The sequence below is a fragment of the Erithacus rubecula genome, assembly GCF_903797595.1.
Source record: "Erithacus rubecula genome assembly, chromosome: 6".
NCBI lineage: Eukaryota > Metazoa > Chordata > Aves > Passeriformes > Muscicapidae > Erithacus > Erithacus rubecula.
In genome coordinates, this window is record NC_136688.1 from 11,571,650 (window position 1) to 11,588,743 (window position 17,094).

The window sequence follows — 17,094 nt, forward strand, 5'->3', positions numbered from 1 at the left end:
ATAACAAACTTCCAGGGTGGGGCACCCACAGCTGTTCTGGGCAACCAGTACCTCCTCACCTTCACAGTAAAAAATTTCTTTGTAATATTTTATGTAAAAGCTGTTATGTTATGAAGAAATGCCTTTTTCTTTATAACATGATGGATCTGGAACTGGATTAAACTGGATAAACTTTTCCATGTTTCATGTTGGCTTTTCATACCATGACTGTTGTTTTGCTCATGAAGACAATGTTGAGTCCAAGAAGACATCAGTTTTTGGATGCAAGTTGTGTATCTGGGACAATGTGCTTGGTGCATTTCCTAAAACGTTTTGTTGTTTTCCACCCTATTTATATATTAATATATTTATATATTAATATAGCTATTTAGCTGCTACTTATTTAGTTTTATTTTTGTTTGTTTGTTTATCATCTGTTTAAAGTGGTTTAGAATTCTGGATCAAACTAAACCAGGTCTGTTTTCAGACTGAATGTTGCTAAGTGCGTGCAATTCCTGTAAGGATCTTATTTAATACTTCAAAGTGATTATTATTTTGCCATAAGCAAACTATAGTTTCCACTGCAAGGAGTATTTAAAGAATGCCTTAGGAGCATTGTTGTCTATCTGTTGGAAAGCAAAAGTTCTAATATATGTGAAAACTAGAGGCTATGCTAAAAGCAACTGTGGAAATGAACAGAGCCTGGAAGGTACCTCTGTGGAGCTCACAGGGCTGGCCCTAATACCCTGTCTGGAAGAGGACCTTTAAATAAAGGTCAGCCAGAATTGCTCTGGAAACCTTGCAGGGGCTTAAAAAAAAAGCCACTTAAGAACTTGTGTTACCTTTGCTGTAAACTTCCCTGTGCTGGTCAGCATTTATAAATACTTACTCTATTTCCCCTATTAATATGTTTTAATAATTTTTTTAAACATTGGTAACCATTCTAACCAATTTTACTGCTCCACCTTGGGCGAAATCTTTACACTTCATTCCTGTTCCTGCCAGCAGGTTCTGTTTTCTCATGTTGAAATCGTACTTCAAACATTTTTCTTGTTGAAATTCCACTTTAGACCTTCAAAAGCATTTTCTACATCTGCTTCTCTACCTTCCAGCCTTCCTCATTCAGCAGAAGAAGCTGTCTCTTGTATTTCTTGTTCCTATCCTTCCCCAAAATACCTCTTTATGTCTGCTTGGCTGAACTTCAGCCTTTCCATGGAGATACCACGACCAGCTGAATAGTTTACAGGGAAAATAAATGCTAAGTAGAAGAGACTGAGAACAAAGGAGAAATTTAGCATCCAAAGCTGCTTGGTAACGAAGGAAACTCAGAAAACTACCCTGTATTTGCAGAAATAGGCTGCTTGTGTAGATTTTGTATGTGTGCAGCAGCGATAATGGTGAAGTACCTATGTTTAAAAATACTAAAATTAAAAAAAATTTACCTGCTTACAGATCCATTTTAATCATATGATGTTGGCATTTAAGACTCTAAATACCAAAAGTTAATGGGGCTTAGCCTCTTGTTAGCAAGTCTGTGCAAATCTACATGAACCAGAGAGCTCAGAAATAAGTGACAGGTGCAACATTTTCTTCACTCAATTTTCGTCTTTGTTTTCTTAAAAAAAAAGGTGGGGTGAAGTCTCACTCTTGAGCCCTTTTGCAAAACAATTTGACTGTTTTGCTGATCACCCATCAAATAAATCAAGGGCTGCATAAATTTACTCTTTAACAGAGCAGTAAAACCAATCTCCTGATGGTGCTGATGAGAACCAATGGATATGACCATTGATTTTGAATATTGATTTCCAATCAGTAATTCAGTTTGGAAGCACAAGATGCCACACTGAGGAACAACAGCTTCAGAGAAAATTACAGGAGGAATTTTTGCTCATCATTCTGGTACTGTAGTATTTGTGTCAGCACTCATCTTCTAAAATATTTATCTGGGTGTTTCAGTTATTTAACAGAAAGATAAAAAATACATTACCAGGAAGTGAATTTAAGTGAGGGACTGCTGAATGGGGAATAAAGCTGTAATCAGGGGGGTTGTTGTCCCTGTCTGATGGAGCTGGAAGAACAGGGGATCTCCAAGTGCCTCGTCTCCCCTGAGGTTTTGCTGTGGATTGTTTAGCACTCCTTGTGTGTCTTCTGGCTTTCTTCTTGTAGATATTTTCTTTTAGGTTTTGCATTTGCCTGGCTGAGTTTTGTGTCCATGGCTTTCAGCCCTGTCCTGCTTGGAGTTGTGGAATTTGGGTGCTGATAATGTTTCCATCGTGGTTAGTCAGATGGCTCTGTTTAGGGAGATCTCTTTCCTGTCACTCAGATAGTGGTGTCTCAGATTCACTCCGTGATGATAAACATTAATGCTGCCTTTGGATGAAGTGGTTCTGCCCTTTTCAAGCCCTGGCAGTTCACTTCTGGCTCTGTGCCATCTTTCTCCTGCTGCTTCTGCAAACATTTGCATAGCGATCCAGTTACAGCAACAATGGATGTTGACCTCCCGAACAACAACAACAACAAAAAGCTGGAGTTTGACCTGGATCAGTGCTTTCTTTTGCTTCACTGTTCATGTTAAAGCAGCCTGGGGACAAGGGTGGAGTGTTCTGGCGTGAGAAGGAGGGTGGGCTTAATTTTTGGATGGCAGTGTTGATTTCTGCCAGCTTTAAAGTTGGAGTGCAGAGGAACTCAATGCATCAAATTGCAAATTGCCATTTGGAGTTCAAATATTCCTCTGCATAACCTTTTCTGCCCAGCCATGGGGAGGTGTGAAATGCATAGTGTGCTGGGACTCAGCCCCCCACCTTCATCTCTGTCTGAAGTGCATTTTTGTTTTAATATTATTATAATTAGAAAAGAAAATACTTGATTTTCTCCAAGCATTTTTATTTAGTACCTCGTCAAGCTGGTTCCTGAGCTGATGTGTATAATCCTGAATAAAACTACAGAGTCCAAGTGTTGGGAGCTCTCGTAGGTTTTACACAGAAATCCCTTTCCTGAATAGTTTTCCCTCAGAGTTAATTACTAAATACATCTTTCTAGCAGTGACTGCTGCTCTTCAAACAGACTTTTCTCACAGTCTGGTTCATGGTATTACTCGGTCTGTGACAATGCCCACTCTGTATCCCAGATATTCCCACAGGTAGGTTTGTAACTGGTCTGACAGCAGCAGTCTGGAGGGGTTCTCCCTGCAGGAAACAGAGCTGCTATTGTGCAAGTGAGTGTTTATATAAAAATAGATTGGTCTTATCTTGACTAGGAGCCAGTGACCCCTGAATTCAAAACCTTGCTCTGAGACCTGGCCTTGATGGCCTTGGACAAGACGTTTGGTGCTCGTGCCTCGTCTGTGTTTTAGGGACAAACAAAACCAGGAGGGCTTGGTACTTTGTGGGCTCAACAAAATCACACAGAGCCATAATTAAGCTGAAGATTTTCAAACACGGTTTTTATAGTGGGTTCTTCTGATAATACCTGGATGTTCGGTGAAGATCCCCTGCCAATTGTGTCTCCGTATGGATGATATTTTAAACCCTTTCACATCAAGTTTACGATATCTAAGATTAAAATAAATGTAAACATATATATTTATTAAATTCCTTTTGTATTATGTTTAACAACCTTGAGGCTCCAAAGTATAGATTAATGTGTTGCTGTTCTTGGTTTTCCCGTGCTGTGTCTGTTTACACTCACTGGAGCACACCTTTCATCCTGAGAGTAAGTTCTGGGAATTACATTTTTTCTTGTTTGATAACCTGTGCACTGTATAATTCCAGCCTTTTACAGTGTTCTTGCAGGTTTTTATTTTTCATTTTTTTTTAGAGAAAAAGGTGTTTTAATGATGATGGTTTAGACTTTTTCCAACTCTCCTTAATGGTGCAGTGGCTGCAAATGGCAGATAAGAAATTCCAGCAGATTTTGTGGAAGCTGCAGGCTGGACAGAGAACAAACAAATCTAAAAATAGCATGTGTAAAGGGAAGGCAGCAGTCTGATCTCTACTGCTTTCATCTGTCCTGTTGGTCTGAGAAACATCACCTGGCCATGGCCCTCAAGGCTGGGGACACATCCTGCTGCTCCTGCCAAGCTAAAGGGCAAGGTGCTGGGGGAACAGTCCAATAATAACAGAGCATAAAGCCATCCTTTTACTCTCTTTTCTGTGGCCTTTTTTCCTGCTTTTTTGTGGCCTTCCTGTGTCAAAAGGGGTGTTAAGCCAGCTGCAGCTCAAGCTTGCTTTTCTTAGGGGATGTGCAGAGGCCAGGGCAGTACAGTGCCTAGAGCTGGGACACACTCAGTGTCCAGAAGTTGAGAAATGTGAACAGAGGACATGAGGTGGAACAAATCCTGTTTGTGTGATAATTTTCATTGTGTGTTTATTGCCAAGATGATAATGACATCTGTTTTTATTCATTTACAGAGAATCTTGTCAGCACCTAGCCCTTCTCTACACCAAAAGCAGCCACAGACAAAACACGATCATTGTAACTGTAGGAATCGTACGATCTGTTGGGTTTTGGGTTTGTTTTTTTTTTTTTTTCAAAGAAAAGGAAAAACGACATCCCAGGCAACCATGATAAACCTAATCTGTGTTTCAGCTGTATTGAACCAATGAATTAGGTATTGAACCAGCTAGGAATTAGGAACTTGGGATGCAATATTTTCATGGGTTATACAAGTATTAATTAGTAAGCCAGGCAACCTGCCTTATTTTCCTGATATAATAAGTTTGGTTGTGGAAAATTATTTTGAAATATCCTTGGGACAAAAGTGAAACAGTTCCTGAAAGAAAATACCTTCCCTGTGGCAGCTGTGATAGCCCACGGCTCTGCTTAATGAATGGTGGGATCTTCCCTCTCCACATGACTTGAGCCATACCAATTGCCAGTTTCTCCAGTACTCAAATAGTCTTATTTTAAAAATGGTGTTAAATGATCTGTTTCTCTGCTGTGGTGGGGCCTATATCCTGTTTGCTTTGCTGCTGTGGATACAAACCTTTATTATCCCTTCTGTGCTTACTTGTGCATCATTTTCTAGAATATTAGGTGTCTTGTGCCTTGTTGATGAGTCTCCATAGAGTTCTTTGTCCCACTATTTATTAAACTTAAAGGCTTGATTCCTGGCAGCTGTTTTTTCAGCAGGAGATTTCCCTTTCTTATTCTAGAATGAGATATTCCTGGGTAGTTTTTACATGAAAACTCGCTTGCCAAAACCCCAGGAAGTTCTTTCCTCCTAACTCTTTATTTGGCTGCTGCATGACTGCAGTTTACTGCTGTCTGTAGAATCCACTGCCCTGGAATGCGTTGTACTCTCAGATGGCTTTAGGGACAAACCACGTGATGGTCTTTATGTCTTTCTGCTCACACTCACTGGCCTGTACCTCTTAAACCTTTAAATTCTGTGTATTGCCCTGCTGTATTTTGGGTTCACATGTTTTAGCAGTGGCAAATAAATAGAGAAGCCACAGAAATGTTTATGCTTTTTATTGACTTTAGGTGCTTTGGAAAGCAGCATTAATCTACAGTTCAGTGAAGCAGCAAAAAATGGAAATACTCCCTGCAGAGTTTTCCTTTGTAAATAGAGCTTTGCATTAAGCTGCTGTGAACTGGCTTACTTTCAGATTTCTGAATGCACGTTTTGTCTTCATTAGTAATTCTAGCTGAGGGTAATAACACTGGAATTATCCTTCATCAGAAGCAACAATAAAGCTTGATGATGTGGGGATGTGATATGATGTGCTGTGGGAATGCTTGTCCTTGACCTCCAGCCTCAGGCGTGACTCACCACTGCCTGGCTGACCTGTGGACACCTTAAAATGGGAAATGACAGTGGCAGCCTTTGGTCTCTGCTCTGGAGTCACTGCTGGGACAGTGACCAGGCTATGGAGAGGGAATGAATTGAACTAAATTGGTTTAAACTAAGGTGTTAGACACAGTAGTAAAAAATGTTTTTTTAACCCTTGCTGTTGTTTGACTTTATTTATTTGGGCTGATCTGGCTGAGAGATTGGTGCAGAAAACATGTATTTGAGTATCTCAGTACAGTCACCCAGTTTGTGAGTGACCTTGGTCATTTCACCCTTCTATGCTTCACTTTTGCTTTACTGTCTCTTTTTAAATGTGAGCAGACAGTGGAATTGCTTGTTTGGTTATTTATTTATTTTATTATTTTTAATTTTGAGTTTAACAGCAGAGGAAATGTCTTAGAAGATTACTCACAGGAAAAGAAGAAAAATAATAATGCATTTTTTTCTGGCCTAAATCTGAAAAATTATGCGATGTCCAAGCACTGCAGAGTTTATTGTTGGTCTTTTCAGTTTCTTTCACTGTAAATGTGTTCCTCCATTTTTCCATATAATAATAATTATCATATCCTCAGGCAGCCTTGAGTTTGAGGGACAACAAAAATTCTTTTGCTCTTGTAGGTGGAAAATCCCTGAAGGAAAATGTTCTGCTGTTCTTAGTGTGAGACCCCTGATTACAAATGTATTTTGTCTGGAATAAACATGACTTTCATTTTAGCCTAAACTGTATCACAGATTAAAAGTGCTTCTAAGTTCTGAGTATGTATAATGGACATATTTGGGTGGTGTTGGCTTAAAAGGATGTTGTGTGAGCCTCAAACCACATAGCAGCACCTGTGACTGTCTGGTTCCCTGTAGGATTTAATTTTTTGGTTGGTTCCACTATTTGGGAATACTGACTTTTATGAAAGCCTCACCTGTGCAGATTCTTGATATACAGGATGATGTTAGCTTAGCATTTACATTAATTCCCTGAAATGTCTTTTCACTGGGAAGAGAAGACTATAGAGCCAGGCCTATCTCTTAGTACAGTTTGCAGTGGTGCTGGTTAGCACAGGACTGGGTAATTATGCTGTTTTTTCTGGATCCTTTGGGAGGTTGGATGTGCCTGGGAAGGAAGGTTATCTTTTTTATTACTCTTTTTTCCTTCTCCTACGCTTCCTCTTCTCTAGTAAAATGATAGCCAGATTTATTTCCTTATACTCTGCCTACCCACGTAATTGACAGAAAGAAATAAAAGGAGGATAAACCATAAAACTTCTTTGTTAAATGCATGTTATTTCCAAGATGAAAAAAAATTGTAGCTGATTCATTTTGAAGACTTGAACTGTAACTTATTTTTTTCTTTTTCTCCTTTGTATTGGCAGAATAAAATACATGAACATGCCTCGTAGTCCTACATCAAGTGAAGATGAAATGGCACAAAGCTTCTCTGACTATTCTGTTGAGTCTGAGTCAGACAGCTCCAAAGAAGAAACTATTTATGACACAATTAGAGCAACTGCAGAAAAGCCAAGCAGCAGAATGGAAGACAGTCAGAGCAACACTTTAGTGATTCGAATTATCATACCTGACCTGCAGCAAACGGTAAGGCAGAGTGCACTGCAATTAAACAAAGGGAAATTAATGATTAGCTTTGCTGGCTTCAATCTGCAGTATATCTGTTCCCTTTTAATTTTTTTTTTTTTTTTTTTTTTTTTTTTTTTTTTTTTTTTTTTTACATATTATAGACAAAATTCATGCTTTATTTTAACTTCTATGTTTTGTACCCTGGTGGTTTATCTGACTGGTTGCCTCAACTACAGGCACCAGTCCCTTCCATGGGAGTGGATTTAGTGTGTTAATCTGATGAAAGCCATGTTCATAAAGCAAAATACCTCTCTGATCTCCATTCAGATATTTGGGTAAAAGAAAGTGACTTAGGAATCCATAACCACATCAAAATATGAAGATTGAATAGAAAATTTGTATATTTGTTGTCTTTCTCTGCCACCCTGCCACACATCAGACATCCCTTTTAGCAAGCCTGTGGCTATTAAAGTGTAAAGATGAGGAAAGAAAAGCACAAATAAACCTCTCCTTCCTCCTTTGCTGCCATGCCTTTACTACAGGATGTTGTTGCTGAACTTCCAGTCGGAGAAACCAACATAAGAGCTGTGATAGGAATAACAATATCATGCTGGGAAATGTCTCAGGAGAGCCTGATTCCATCTAGAGCCACAATTTGTCCAAGTTTGTTATTAATTATCTGAATTACCCCAGGTCTCCTTGAATGCTGCTGTTGGGACTTTCAGTGGCGGCACCAGCCTTTTGAAATTTCCAAGATGATTGTAAAAACACATCCATTTTATGGATGTGAGCCTCAGACATCACTCTGTTATGTCAGAACTATATCATGCCCTGCTGCCATCAAAGATCTGTCTCAGATGAAACTCTTTCTTTCTTCTTAATTAAGTTCATTTTTAGAATGATAGAGATGGTGGCTGCAGCTTGACAGGGAAGAGCTGTTTTGACAGTGTGCCCTCAGGTGTGGTTCTGGAGCCCTTTTTGATGGTCTTACCAGCTTGCTCTATCTGTGACCCTGCCAATGAATAGATCTGTGGAAATGGAACAGAAATACCAGCTTTACTTGCTATGTTTACTCTGTTGTTAAAACCACAAGGATAGTAGCTTCCTGAAGCCCTCTTATTTAATTACTCTGGTTTCTAGATGAATAATAAGTTTTTTATTGACAACACCAAGACAATTTATACAATAAATTTTATAATTTGTTCATTTTTATTGCTTTACTTTTTGTATTTCTTTTTCCTTTTCAATAAACTCTTCATGATGAGTAACTGAGTTGTTTTAAGCAGTTCTAAAGCAACTGATGTATTTCTTATTTAATTTATCTGCTCACAATCTTTTTGTGCAGGAAAGAGAAACCTGAATTCAGGTTAGCAAACAGGAATATTGGTGGATTAAATGTAGTGGAGCAAACTGTGGAGAAGATCAGAGTTTGAGTTGTTGTACAGCTACAAGCCAGAGCAAACATAGGCCCCATTTCCTGTGTAATTATGATTAAATTAACATATGAGGTGTTTAAAATTAGTCTGTTTAATCAAAGAAGCATGAAATAACATAATTTAGTTTTCTGCTTTTTTTTGGTTTTTAGGGAGTGTGATTGAGACTATATTTGTTCTAAGGAAAACAAGTTGAGGGTTTTAGATGAAATTCAGCCCACTGGGAAACTTTAAAGCCTTTACCAAAATCCAGGAAAATTAAGTTTGCTCATCTGCAATGGCTGTGGTACAAACTACCTTTATTTCACTGCAGGTATGAGATAAGCACCAAGCACCACGAGTAGGATGTGCTGCCATGGAAAACTTTATAAATTACCACTCATTGTAGGAAGTCTGTCTTGTTGCTCTTTTATTCTTGTTTGAAGCTTGGAAGACAATGTGAATCTTGACAAGTTCATACAGAGCCCTTAAGAACAATTGCTTTTCAGTTCTTATATAATTTTTTTTTCTCCTTCTCAGTTCAGGTGGTAATGCAATTTACTGAAACACTACTTGGTAGAAATGGTAATTTCTTATTGCCTCTGTGCATGACCTGTATTTTATAAGTGTCATTCTTCTCACAGGAGGGTGGAGAATATTTAAATGAGTGATTGAAAGATTTCCTGAGCTTGGTAAAACTCCTGAGGGAATGGAGAGCATGGAAAGCTCTCTACAGTCACAAGGAGTGGGCAAAAAAGCTGTGTTATCTGGCATGTATTATTTGGTCTGAAGCCAGACCCAGTCATCTTGTATCCATTTGCTTTTCCAGCCCATGTAGGAGCAAATCCCAAGTGATGCTGCCTATAAGTGAAATCAGTCGGGCTCTTCAGGAGCTGTTGTCAAGAAAATCTCCTTTGACTTGATATTCTGACAGTGATGGTGTTTTGTGCTTAGAATTGCTCTTTGCTGCAGACACTGAGAACATTTCTGTCAGCTAGTTGTTTTAAGGAATGTTTTCATCATTTTATAATCAACACATGGTGCTTGTTCCACTCTTTTGTTTTATCCTGTACTTATGTGCTTCCTCTGGGTTATGTTGAAAGTCAAAATGCTCAGATCCATACATTTTATTAAATTCTGAGGCTGAGGTGGATTTGGGTCTGCTGAAGACTTCTCTGACATGGTTTCAGCCCATATGTTCTGCTGCAATAATGAGCATTTACTGATTCTTCCCACCCCTGGTTTTTGGAGTTTTAAAAATTATTTTGGACTTTCCATGCAAAATGTTCTTTGCTAAGTGGCAGTTTGATAAAGCAACAGCTTAATTTGGAGACACTTTTTAGTGTTCTGTTTCTGCATTGCTTTTTATACTTTTGTATCCTTTTATTTTTTATTATTTGTTGTTTTTTAGGATTAAGAATATTTTCCTTTAGTGCCCTGGCTTTTCAGATAAAACACCTTGTTTACTTTCTGTAATTTTTACCTTAAGGAGGTAGGAACCCAGTTGTCACAACTGCTGCTCGAGTCCCATTTTTCCTTGGGATGCCTCCATTTTCACTTGTTTCCAGGCTCTGCTGCCTCATAGATACTGCAGGTTTTCTTTTGCAACTTTTCCCAAGTATTCTTCTGTGTCTTACTTTGTGCTTGATTGTTCCCTGCTGCTTTTAATTGCTCTTCCTTATTTTATCTTCAGTTTGGTAAGAGAAGCATTGTGCTGCTGGTATCTGTTCACATGCCCTTGATCTGGGCAGGTGATCTGCTGACAGCCTGGCCAGACTGGTTTTCCTGACCTGCCCCTCATGAATTCTGTGTTTCCTGAGTGCAGTCTGGTGGAGAGCAGTGTTTCAGCAGAGAATCAAGCTGAACACAGCACAAATCAAAATGAGGGACTTGCTTCCTTTTCTTTCCATGGTGCCAAACTCTCGTTTGTTTCTCCCACTTTTTGACTGTTGCATCTTTAACATCAATATCTCCCATTGAAAGGACTAAGTCATATTTTGATATACTGGCCTATCATATTTTTGGAGGTAGCTGTACAAACTATTTTGTCATGCCTGTCAGTCACAGCACAGTTTGTGTAATTGACAGCTGAGAAGAAAGATATGTTTGCTGATTGATTTTAAGCAGATAAATATCCTTCAGACATTCTTATAATGAGCATTATTCCTACTGAATTAATATCTTCCCATCAGCTGGATGAGTTGTATTTTGCCTGGCTTCCCATCCTGCCTTCACTCAGTGACTTGCTCTCACCAGCATGCAGGAATGCAAGATTATAATTGACCGTGTCTCCTGTGATCCAAGGAGCTTTCACATCCCACGCATAGGCCTTGCATCTCAGCAGCCAGTGATGACATGCTGTCTTGCTGCTACACTTGCATTTTGAGGGGCCTGGTGTGCTTTTGACAGTGACTATGAGCTATTCAGGGCTTTTATTTTTGACTGTTCTTCATGGTTTTTTACAGTGAATGTATCTGTCAGTGCAAAACATCTTTGTTTCATGTGTTTCTGTAGTTCCTTATCACTAAACTATCCATATTCTTTAGTTTTTTATTTCTTGTCATTGAAGATTAGAAGAAATTATCCCTTTTTTTTGACACTGCTGCTGTCTCCTTTTCTTGTGGTCACCATGCCATGTTTGCCTACTGAATTGTTCCTTATTTCATAACTAGAGCAGCCTGTGTGTAGGTCCTGCTATGATTGAGCTGATGTTTCCTCAGGGTACAGAGTGTGGCAGTAAGTAATGACTTGTCTGCAAGTTATAGGGGGTGGCTGTGGTGCTCCTTGCCTGGAGGGCTGCCAGAAGGACACAGAAGAGCACAGTGGAGTTGTTCCAGGGACAGGCTGATGGAAAGTGCACCTTATGCAGCATCTGAGTGCTCCTTTTTATCCTCTTGTTCAGCACCTGCGTCTGAGAGAGTGATAACAGCTCCACTTCTATCCTGCCTGTCTTAATGGAAAGCATAAATAATGACTTTTCTCACTAGTTTCACTTTTCTCAGTCTGAAACACTTTGGTAGCAAAAAATTCTTCAGTTATCAATTAACTTTTTACATATCTGATCTTATTTCATTATAAATTGCTAATGGGATCAGCATTTTTTACAATAAGCCCACTTCTGTTTATTATGATTTGCTAGAAGAGCTAGGGCTCTCACTGAATTAGTTTGTGAAATATTTGCCTACCATCAAGAACAGAGAGAACACAAGAATAGACTGAACAAAATTGAACATGTTGAGTTCTCCAGGTACACGAGAAACCAGCAGACTTAATTAAACTACAATCAGAAGCAACTGCTTTGTATTTTAAAAATCAAAGCAGTGTCATATAGGTCCAAAATTATTTTGTTTCATGTAAGAAAGACTTTCCTGGGATAAAAAAATACATGTAATTTCAAAATTATCTTCCCATTTGAATAACACTCATTGTAATCTTTCAGGATGTTTGGATAGTTTGTGGACAGTGTTAGAAGTTAAGCTCATTACACACCTTATAACTGATGGTTTTGTTGATAAGTGCTGATGTTTGAGTCTGAATCTTGTGTTGAAATTTGGATCCATGTAGGAGTCGTGGGGCAAATGAGCTTCAGAAGGAGCACAGGGATTCCAAACAGATTGGCCTTGCTGCTAAGTCAATACTGTAACTACTGGGATATTTGGGAAAGAAAATACTTGTTACAATCTACTTTGTGTCTCTCTCTCCTTCTCTTCAACATATAAAACCCCCCAAATTTTTCATAATGCATCCTGAAATATGAAATAAATAAGGGAAATGAAAGCTGCTTCCTAACCAACCTTACTTGTGACAAATAACGTCTCATTTTATATTGAAGACTGTAAAGGATTAAAGCAGAAACAGCATTGTGTGTTCAGGATGCACATCAGACGCACCAAATTGCTTTCTAGGCATTGCCATCTGCTGGTACCTTGGAACCAGTGACTGCAGTGTAGGCAAAATCCCTAAACTTCTCAAGTCCCTGAATTTCAGCTTGGTAAGAAGCAGAGAAGTGGAAAAGTTTGTCAAGATATTCAAGTAATTTGCTTCACCTTGTATCATTCCTGCCATAAACTTGCCCTCAGATAAATGTAGCTAAAAGGGAAGTAGAATTCTTGTCTGAATACCATTTTTTGGGAAATCCCTGTGGATCTAACTGATATTAGAACAGCCAAGAATCAAGTGGATAGTTGTATACCTTGTAACATCCCTTTTGAGCAGGTTTCCCATGAAGGTGCTCTCTCTCTGAGGAAAAATATGTGTGTTCCCTGATGTTTGTGCAACAACTTGAAAAGTCCTGTGTTTTCGCAGTACTTCTGCATTAGGTATTATCAAAGCACAGCTGAAGTAGAATTCTTGTTGGGCAATGTTTTGTCATTGAATTCGTATACTTATTGTGTATATTCCTAAATACTCACTATATTAATGAATTTTAGAATGTAAGATGCTGCTTGCATTTTTTTTTTCACTGACCAGGTTCCTTAAAATATTTTCTCTTTGCAGAAATGCATTAGATTTAACCCAGAAGCTTCAGTGTGGGTTGCAAAGCAGAGGATTTTGTGCACTTTGAATCAGAGTTTGAAAGATGTCCTGAATTATGGACTGTTCCAGCCTGCAAGCAATGGAAGAGATGGGAAGTTTTTGGATGAGGAGCGACTTCTGAGGGAATACCCACAACCGGTCAATAAAGGAGTGCCTTCCCTTGAGGTATTTGTAGATCTAAGTCTGAAGCATTTCTAGTCTGATACAAACTGTGCAGAGCACTGTATTTGAGGTGTCTGAATGCACCTGAATTGTGTCTGGGAAATTAATGCTTAGCTGCAAGTCTGAGCTTGAACCCCTGCTCAGAGAAGTGCTGGAAATACTTGCTCATGGAGCTGCTCCATCCCCAAAATGTTGCAGAGTCACCTCTTCTGGTAATGCCTGGAAACCCAAAGCATCACTGAGACAGTGGATTTTTGAGTTTTTCTTTGCTGAGGACACAGGACATGTATCTTATTCAGTGATTTAATAAAGAAATGTAAGGCTCCAGGCAAAGCTGTTGGGTCTGGGATTAGGTTTGCAATAGCAGTGTAGCAGTTGCTGGATAACCAGCCTTTGCTTTCTCCCAAAGGGAATTTTCTGTCTCAGTGAAGCCTTTTTTAACCCCCATCTAGTTCCCTCTGTGCTATCCTTCAGAGTAGGCAGGTTGCCTCTGTCTGTCTCCTGGGAAGGCAGCAAGGGAGGACAGGGTATATACTGGAATTTCTCCCTCTCTGTTGCTCCTGCAGAGGCTCTTCAGCTGGGGATAAGCTGGGCAGGACTTTTATGGTACTGGACAAGCTTGGAGCAGAGCCAGATACAGCAATACAGCAGCAAACTGGGGCATGAAACTGGCATTTAATTAATTTTGATACAGCCTGTATGGTGGCAGATCAACCATTAATAATGTGCAGTTAATAGACTTACTCCACTCTAACACAAATCCAAGAGAAAAGAGCCAAGGTACTGAGAGGGCTTCAGGTCTTCCCTTTTATAGGAGTTTATGTCAGAGTTTCAGTCAACAACTATAAGCAAATGAAACAGCCACTTTATTTTGTTCCTGTTGTTTGTCATGAGTGTTGACTGCAGCAACTGAGGTGTTAAAAGTAATCTTGTGAAAAGCTGGTGTTAAAGCCTCATTCAGTGCAGTCCCTTGTCCAACATACAGGCTGCATTCCTGGAATTCTGCATGGGACAATGAGAGAATGGTAAATTATAGCTATGGAAATCCCCATGACTTTTGCTACAGATCTTGCTACTGTACCCAAGCTGCTCACAGGATAAAATGTGACTGAGTTTCAGCCAAAAGAGAGGCAATCCTCAGAACCTCATTCACAAAACCAGTCCTGTTCAACATCAGGAGAACTATTCCCATGTCCAGGTTCCTCTTACTTTGACTAAGGGATTTTCAGATATCCCTTTTTTTTTTGTTTCTTTTTTGTTTGTTTTTGTTTTTTTGGGTTTTTTGTTTGCTTTTTGTTTTAATTTTTCAGAAACGCTAAGCTGCGATTTTGAAATCAATATTTTTTTATTTAGTATGCCTTCCCAGCTCTTTCTGTCTGAGACTATAAATGAAAGTGCACAGAAATCCTTGGGGAAAAGCTCTTTTCAGTGTAGTTCTTGCTTATTTCTGTAGATTCTGGAGGCTGATCTCATTTCCAGCACACCTCCACTGATCTCAGTGTATTCGTACAAGATATTAATTTTTCTTAAATGATGTAAAACTATATGAAATGCTGAGCCTATTTCTAAAATGTAAAAAATTTTGCCTAAATCTACCATCACCATGGATGATACTTCCTGGTAAGGTCAGAAAATGATATTATGAGTTTTTAATTTTTAAAGTTTCTCCTTCTTTTTCTTCCCTCAGTTTCGCTACAAGAAAAGAGTGTACAGACAGTTCAACCTTGATGAAAAGCAGCTGGCCAAGCTTCACACAAAGGTATTCCAATTTCCTGCAGGAGTTAGCAATTACCTACAGCAGGTGTTGACATCAGTTTACAGAATGCTTCATTTTTAGTCCAAATTTTATTTTTGAAGTCAGAGGATGATTCATTTTTCACTCTTTGTTTCAGGCCAATTTGAAAAAATTTATGGATCATGTCCATCATCTCTCAGTGGAAAAAATGACCAAGATGTTGGACCGAGGACTGGACCCAAACTATCATGACTTAGAAAGTGGAGGTCAGAACAACAAAACTAAGCAGCATAAAGGAGTAGCTTGAGTTAGTTAAACTTAAATTGATTAACAGGTTGAATCTCACACATTCCTTCACAACTCTGAGCCAGTGGAATCTATAGGGTTTTACTATCCAAAGGAGATAATTGATAATATTATGGTTTTCCTTGAACAGTATTTTAAACATTATTTTATAAAGTAGCTTTATTTTATAATTTTGCTCACCTTTTTCCAAGTACATCCTATTCTCTTCCTTAGAAACACCCCTAACTCTGGCAGCTCAGCTTGACAATACAGTAGAAGTGATAAAAGCCCTGAAAAATGGAGGAGCACATTTAGACTTCAGAGCCAAGGATGGAATGACAGCTCTGCACAAAGCAGCCAGAGCCAAGAACCAGGTAGCCCTCAAGGTAAACACTTTCAGGAGCAAATTTTGTGCTATCTCATGAAAAAAAAATAAGGAGACTGTATAAAAACTGCATGAGGGAGACTGTTTTCAGTTAATTACTGTGTTGTCCTCCATGGATCCTTTAAGATGTGCTTGTTCTAGTGCTTTCTTACAGCTTTCAAATCTTAGCATTTGCTTTCCATAAAGACCCTTTTAATTTCTGCTTTATCTCTTCCTGGTAGGAAGAAAAAGTGGTGAAATTTAAGCTTATTCATTGATACACTGAGATCTGTCTAAGGAAATAGGAATAGCATTATTGTCACTTACCTCTTTGAAAGCAGCTTCCAGTGGCATGGATTGCACATAATGCCTTAACACTGTATCTTCTGTTTTCTTTTGTATTTTAACAGGTATTCTTAAATCACACTGATGGTCTAGATTAAGTCTTAGGTTTATGGCTCTTGCTTGCTTCCTTTTGACAGATGCTCAAATTGCATGGCATTTTTGAAAAAGCACCTTGGAACTGAAGAGGTGAATGTGTTGCAAAGGTGATGCACCATTTTCAGAGCTGACATTTCTGATCCTAGAGAGAGGATGGAAACTGAACATTGCCACTCCTTTCTGTGCCATCCCCATAGATCCCTTTATATCCTAATTTTTCCGAGGCCCTTTACATCCTAATTCTTCTTCTTTCTTGCTTAACTTAGTCTGTGCTGTGGCCCACTCTTATCAGCTGGTAAATGAGCAAGAGATGTTATGTCAAGTATCAATCTTATACATACTTTTCCAGGGTTTTTTTTTTCAGGTAAAATAGGTGGAAGTCCCTCCCAAATCTATTTTTCATAGTCTGTGATTGATTTCAGACCCTTTTAGAGCTGGGAGCATCTCCCAACTACAAGGACAGCTGTGGCCTGACCCCACTGTACCACACAGCCGTGGTGGGAGGAGACCCTTTCTGCTGTGAGCTCTTACTGCATGAACATGCTACAGTCAGCTGCAAGGATGAAAATGGATGGCAAGAAATTCATCAGGTAGAAAAGATTTGCTTTTTTTGGACTTTAATGAGGAAATGTGCCATGGTTGTTCTGGGGTTAAATGCTGTTTTCAAGTGGGTGCACATTGAAGTATGAAATTTCTTCCTTGTTCTATCTGGTTTTTTTTTACTTCTTTTTATTTTTTCACTTTGCATCCTGCTGTGGTGACTTAGAAGAAGAAAACTGTTCCAGTGGTGTTCTGTAACTTTGAAATCCTCTGGTTATTG

At 39.0% G+C, this 17,094-nt stretch overlaps 1 protein-coding gene across 1 annotated transcript in view; it reads left to right on the forward strand.

Moving 5' to 3' along the window:
• SHANK2 (SH3 and multiple ankyrin repeat domains 2) overlaps window positions 1–17,094 on the forward strand; it is a 274,142-nt gene that overhangs the window by 19,214 nt on the left and 237,834 nt on the right. The window contains 6 exon segments of the mRNA XM_079307962.1: window positions 7,138–7,357; window positions 13,249–13,452; window positions 15,137–15,208; window positions 15,342–15,450; window positions 15,704–15,855; window positions 16,697–16,864. Coding sequence (XP_079164088.1) covers window positions 7,148–7,357; window positions 13,249–13,452; window positions 15,137–15,208; window positions 15,342–15,450; window positions 15,704–15,855; window positions 16,697–16,864 — 915 coding nt within the window. The 5' untranslated portion in view covers window positions 7,138–7,147.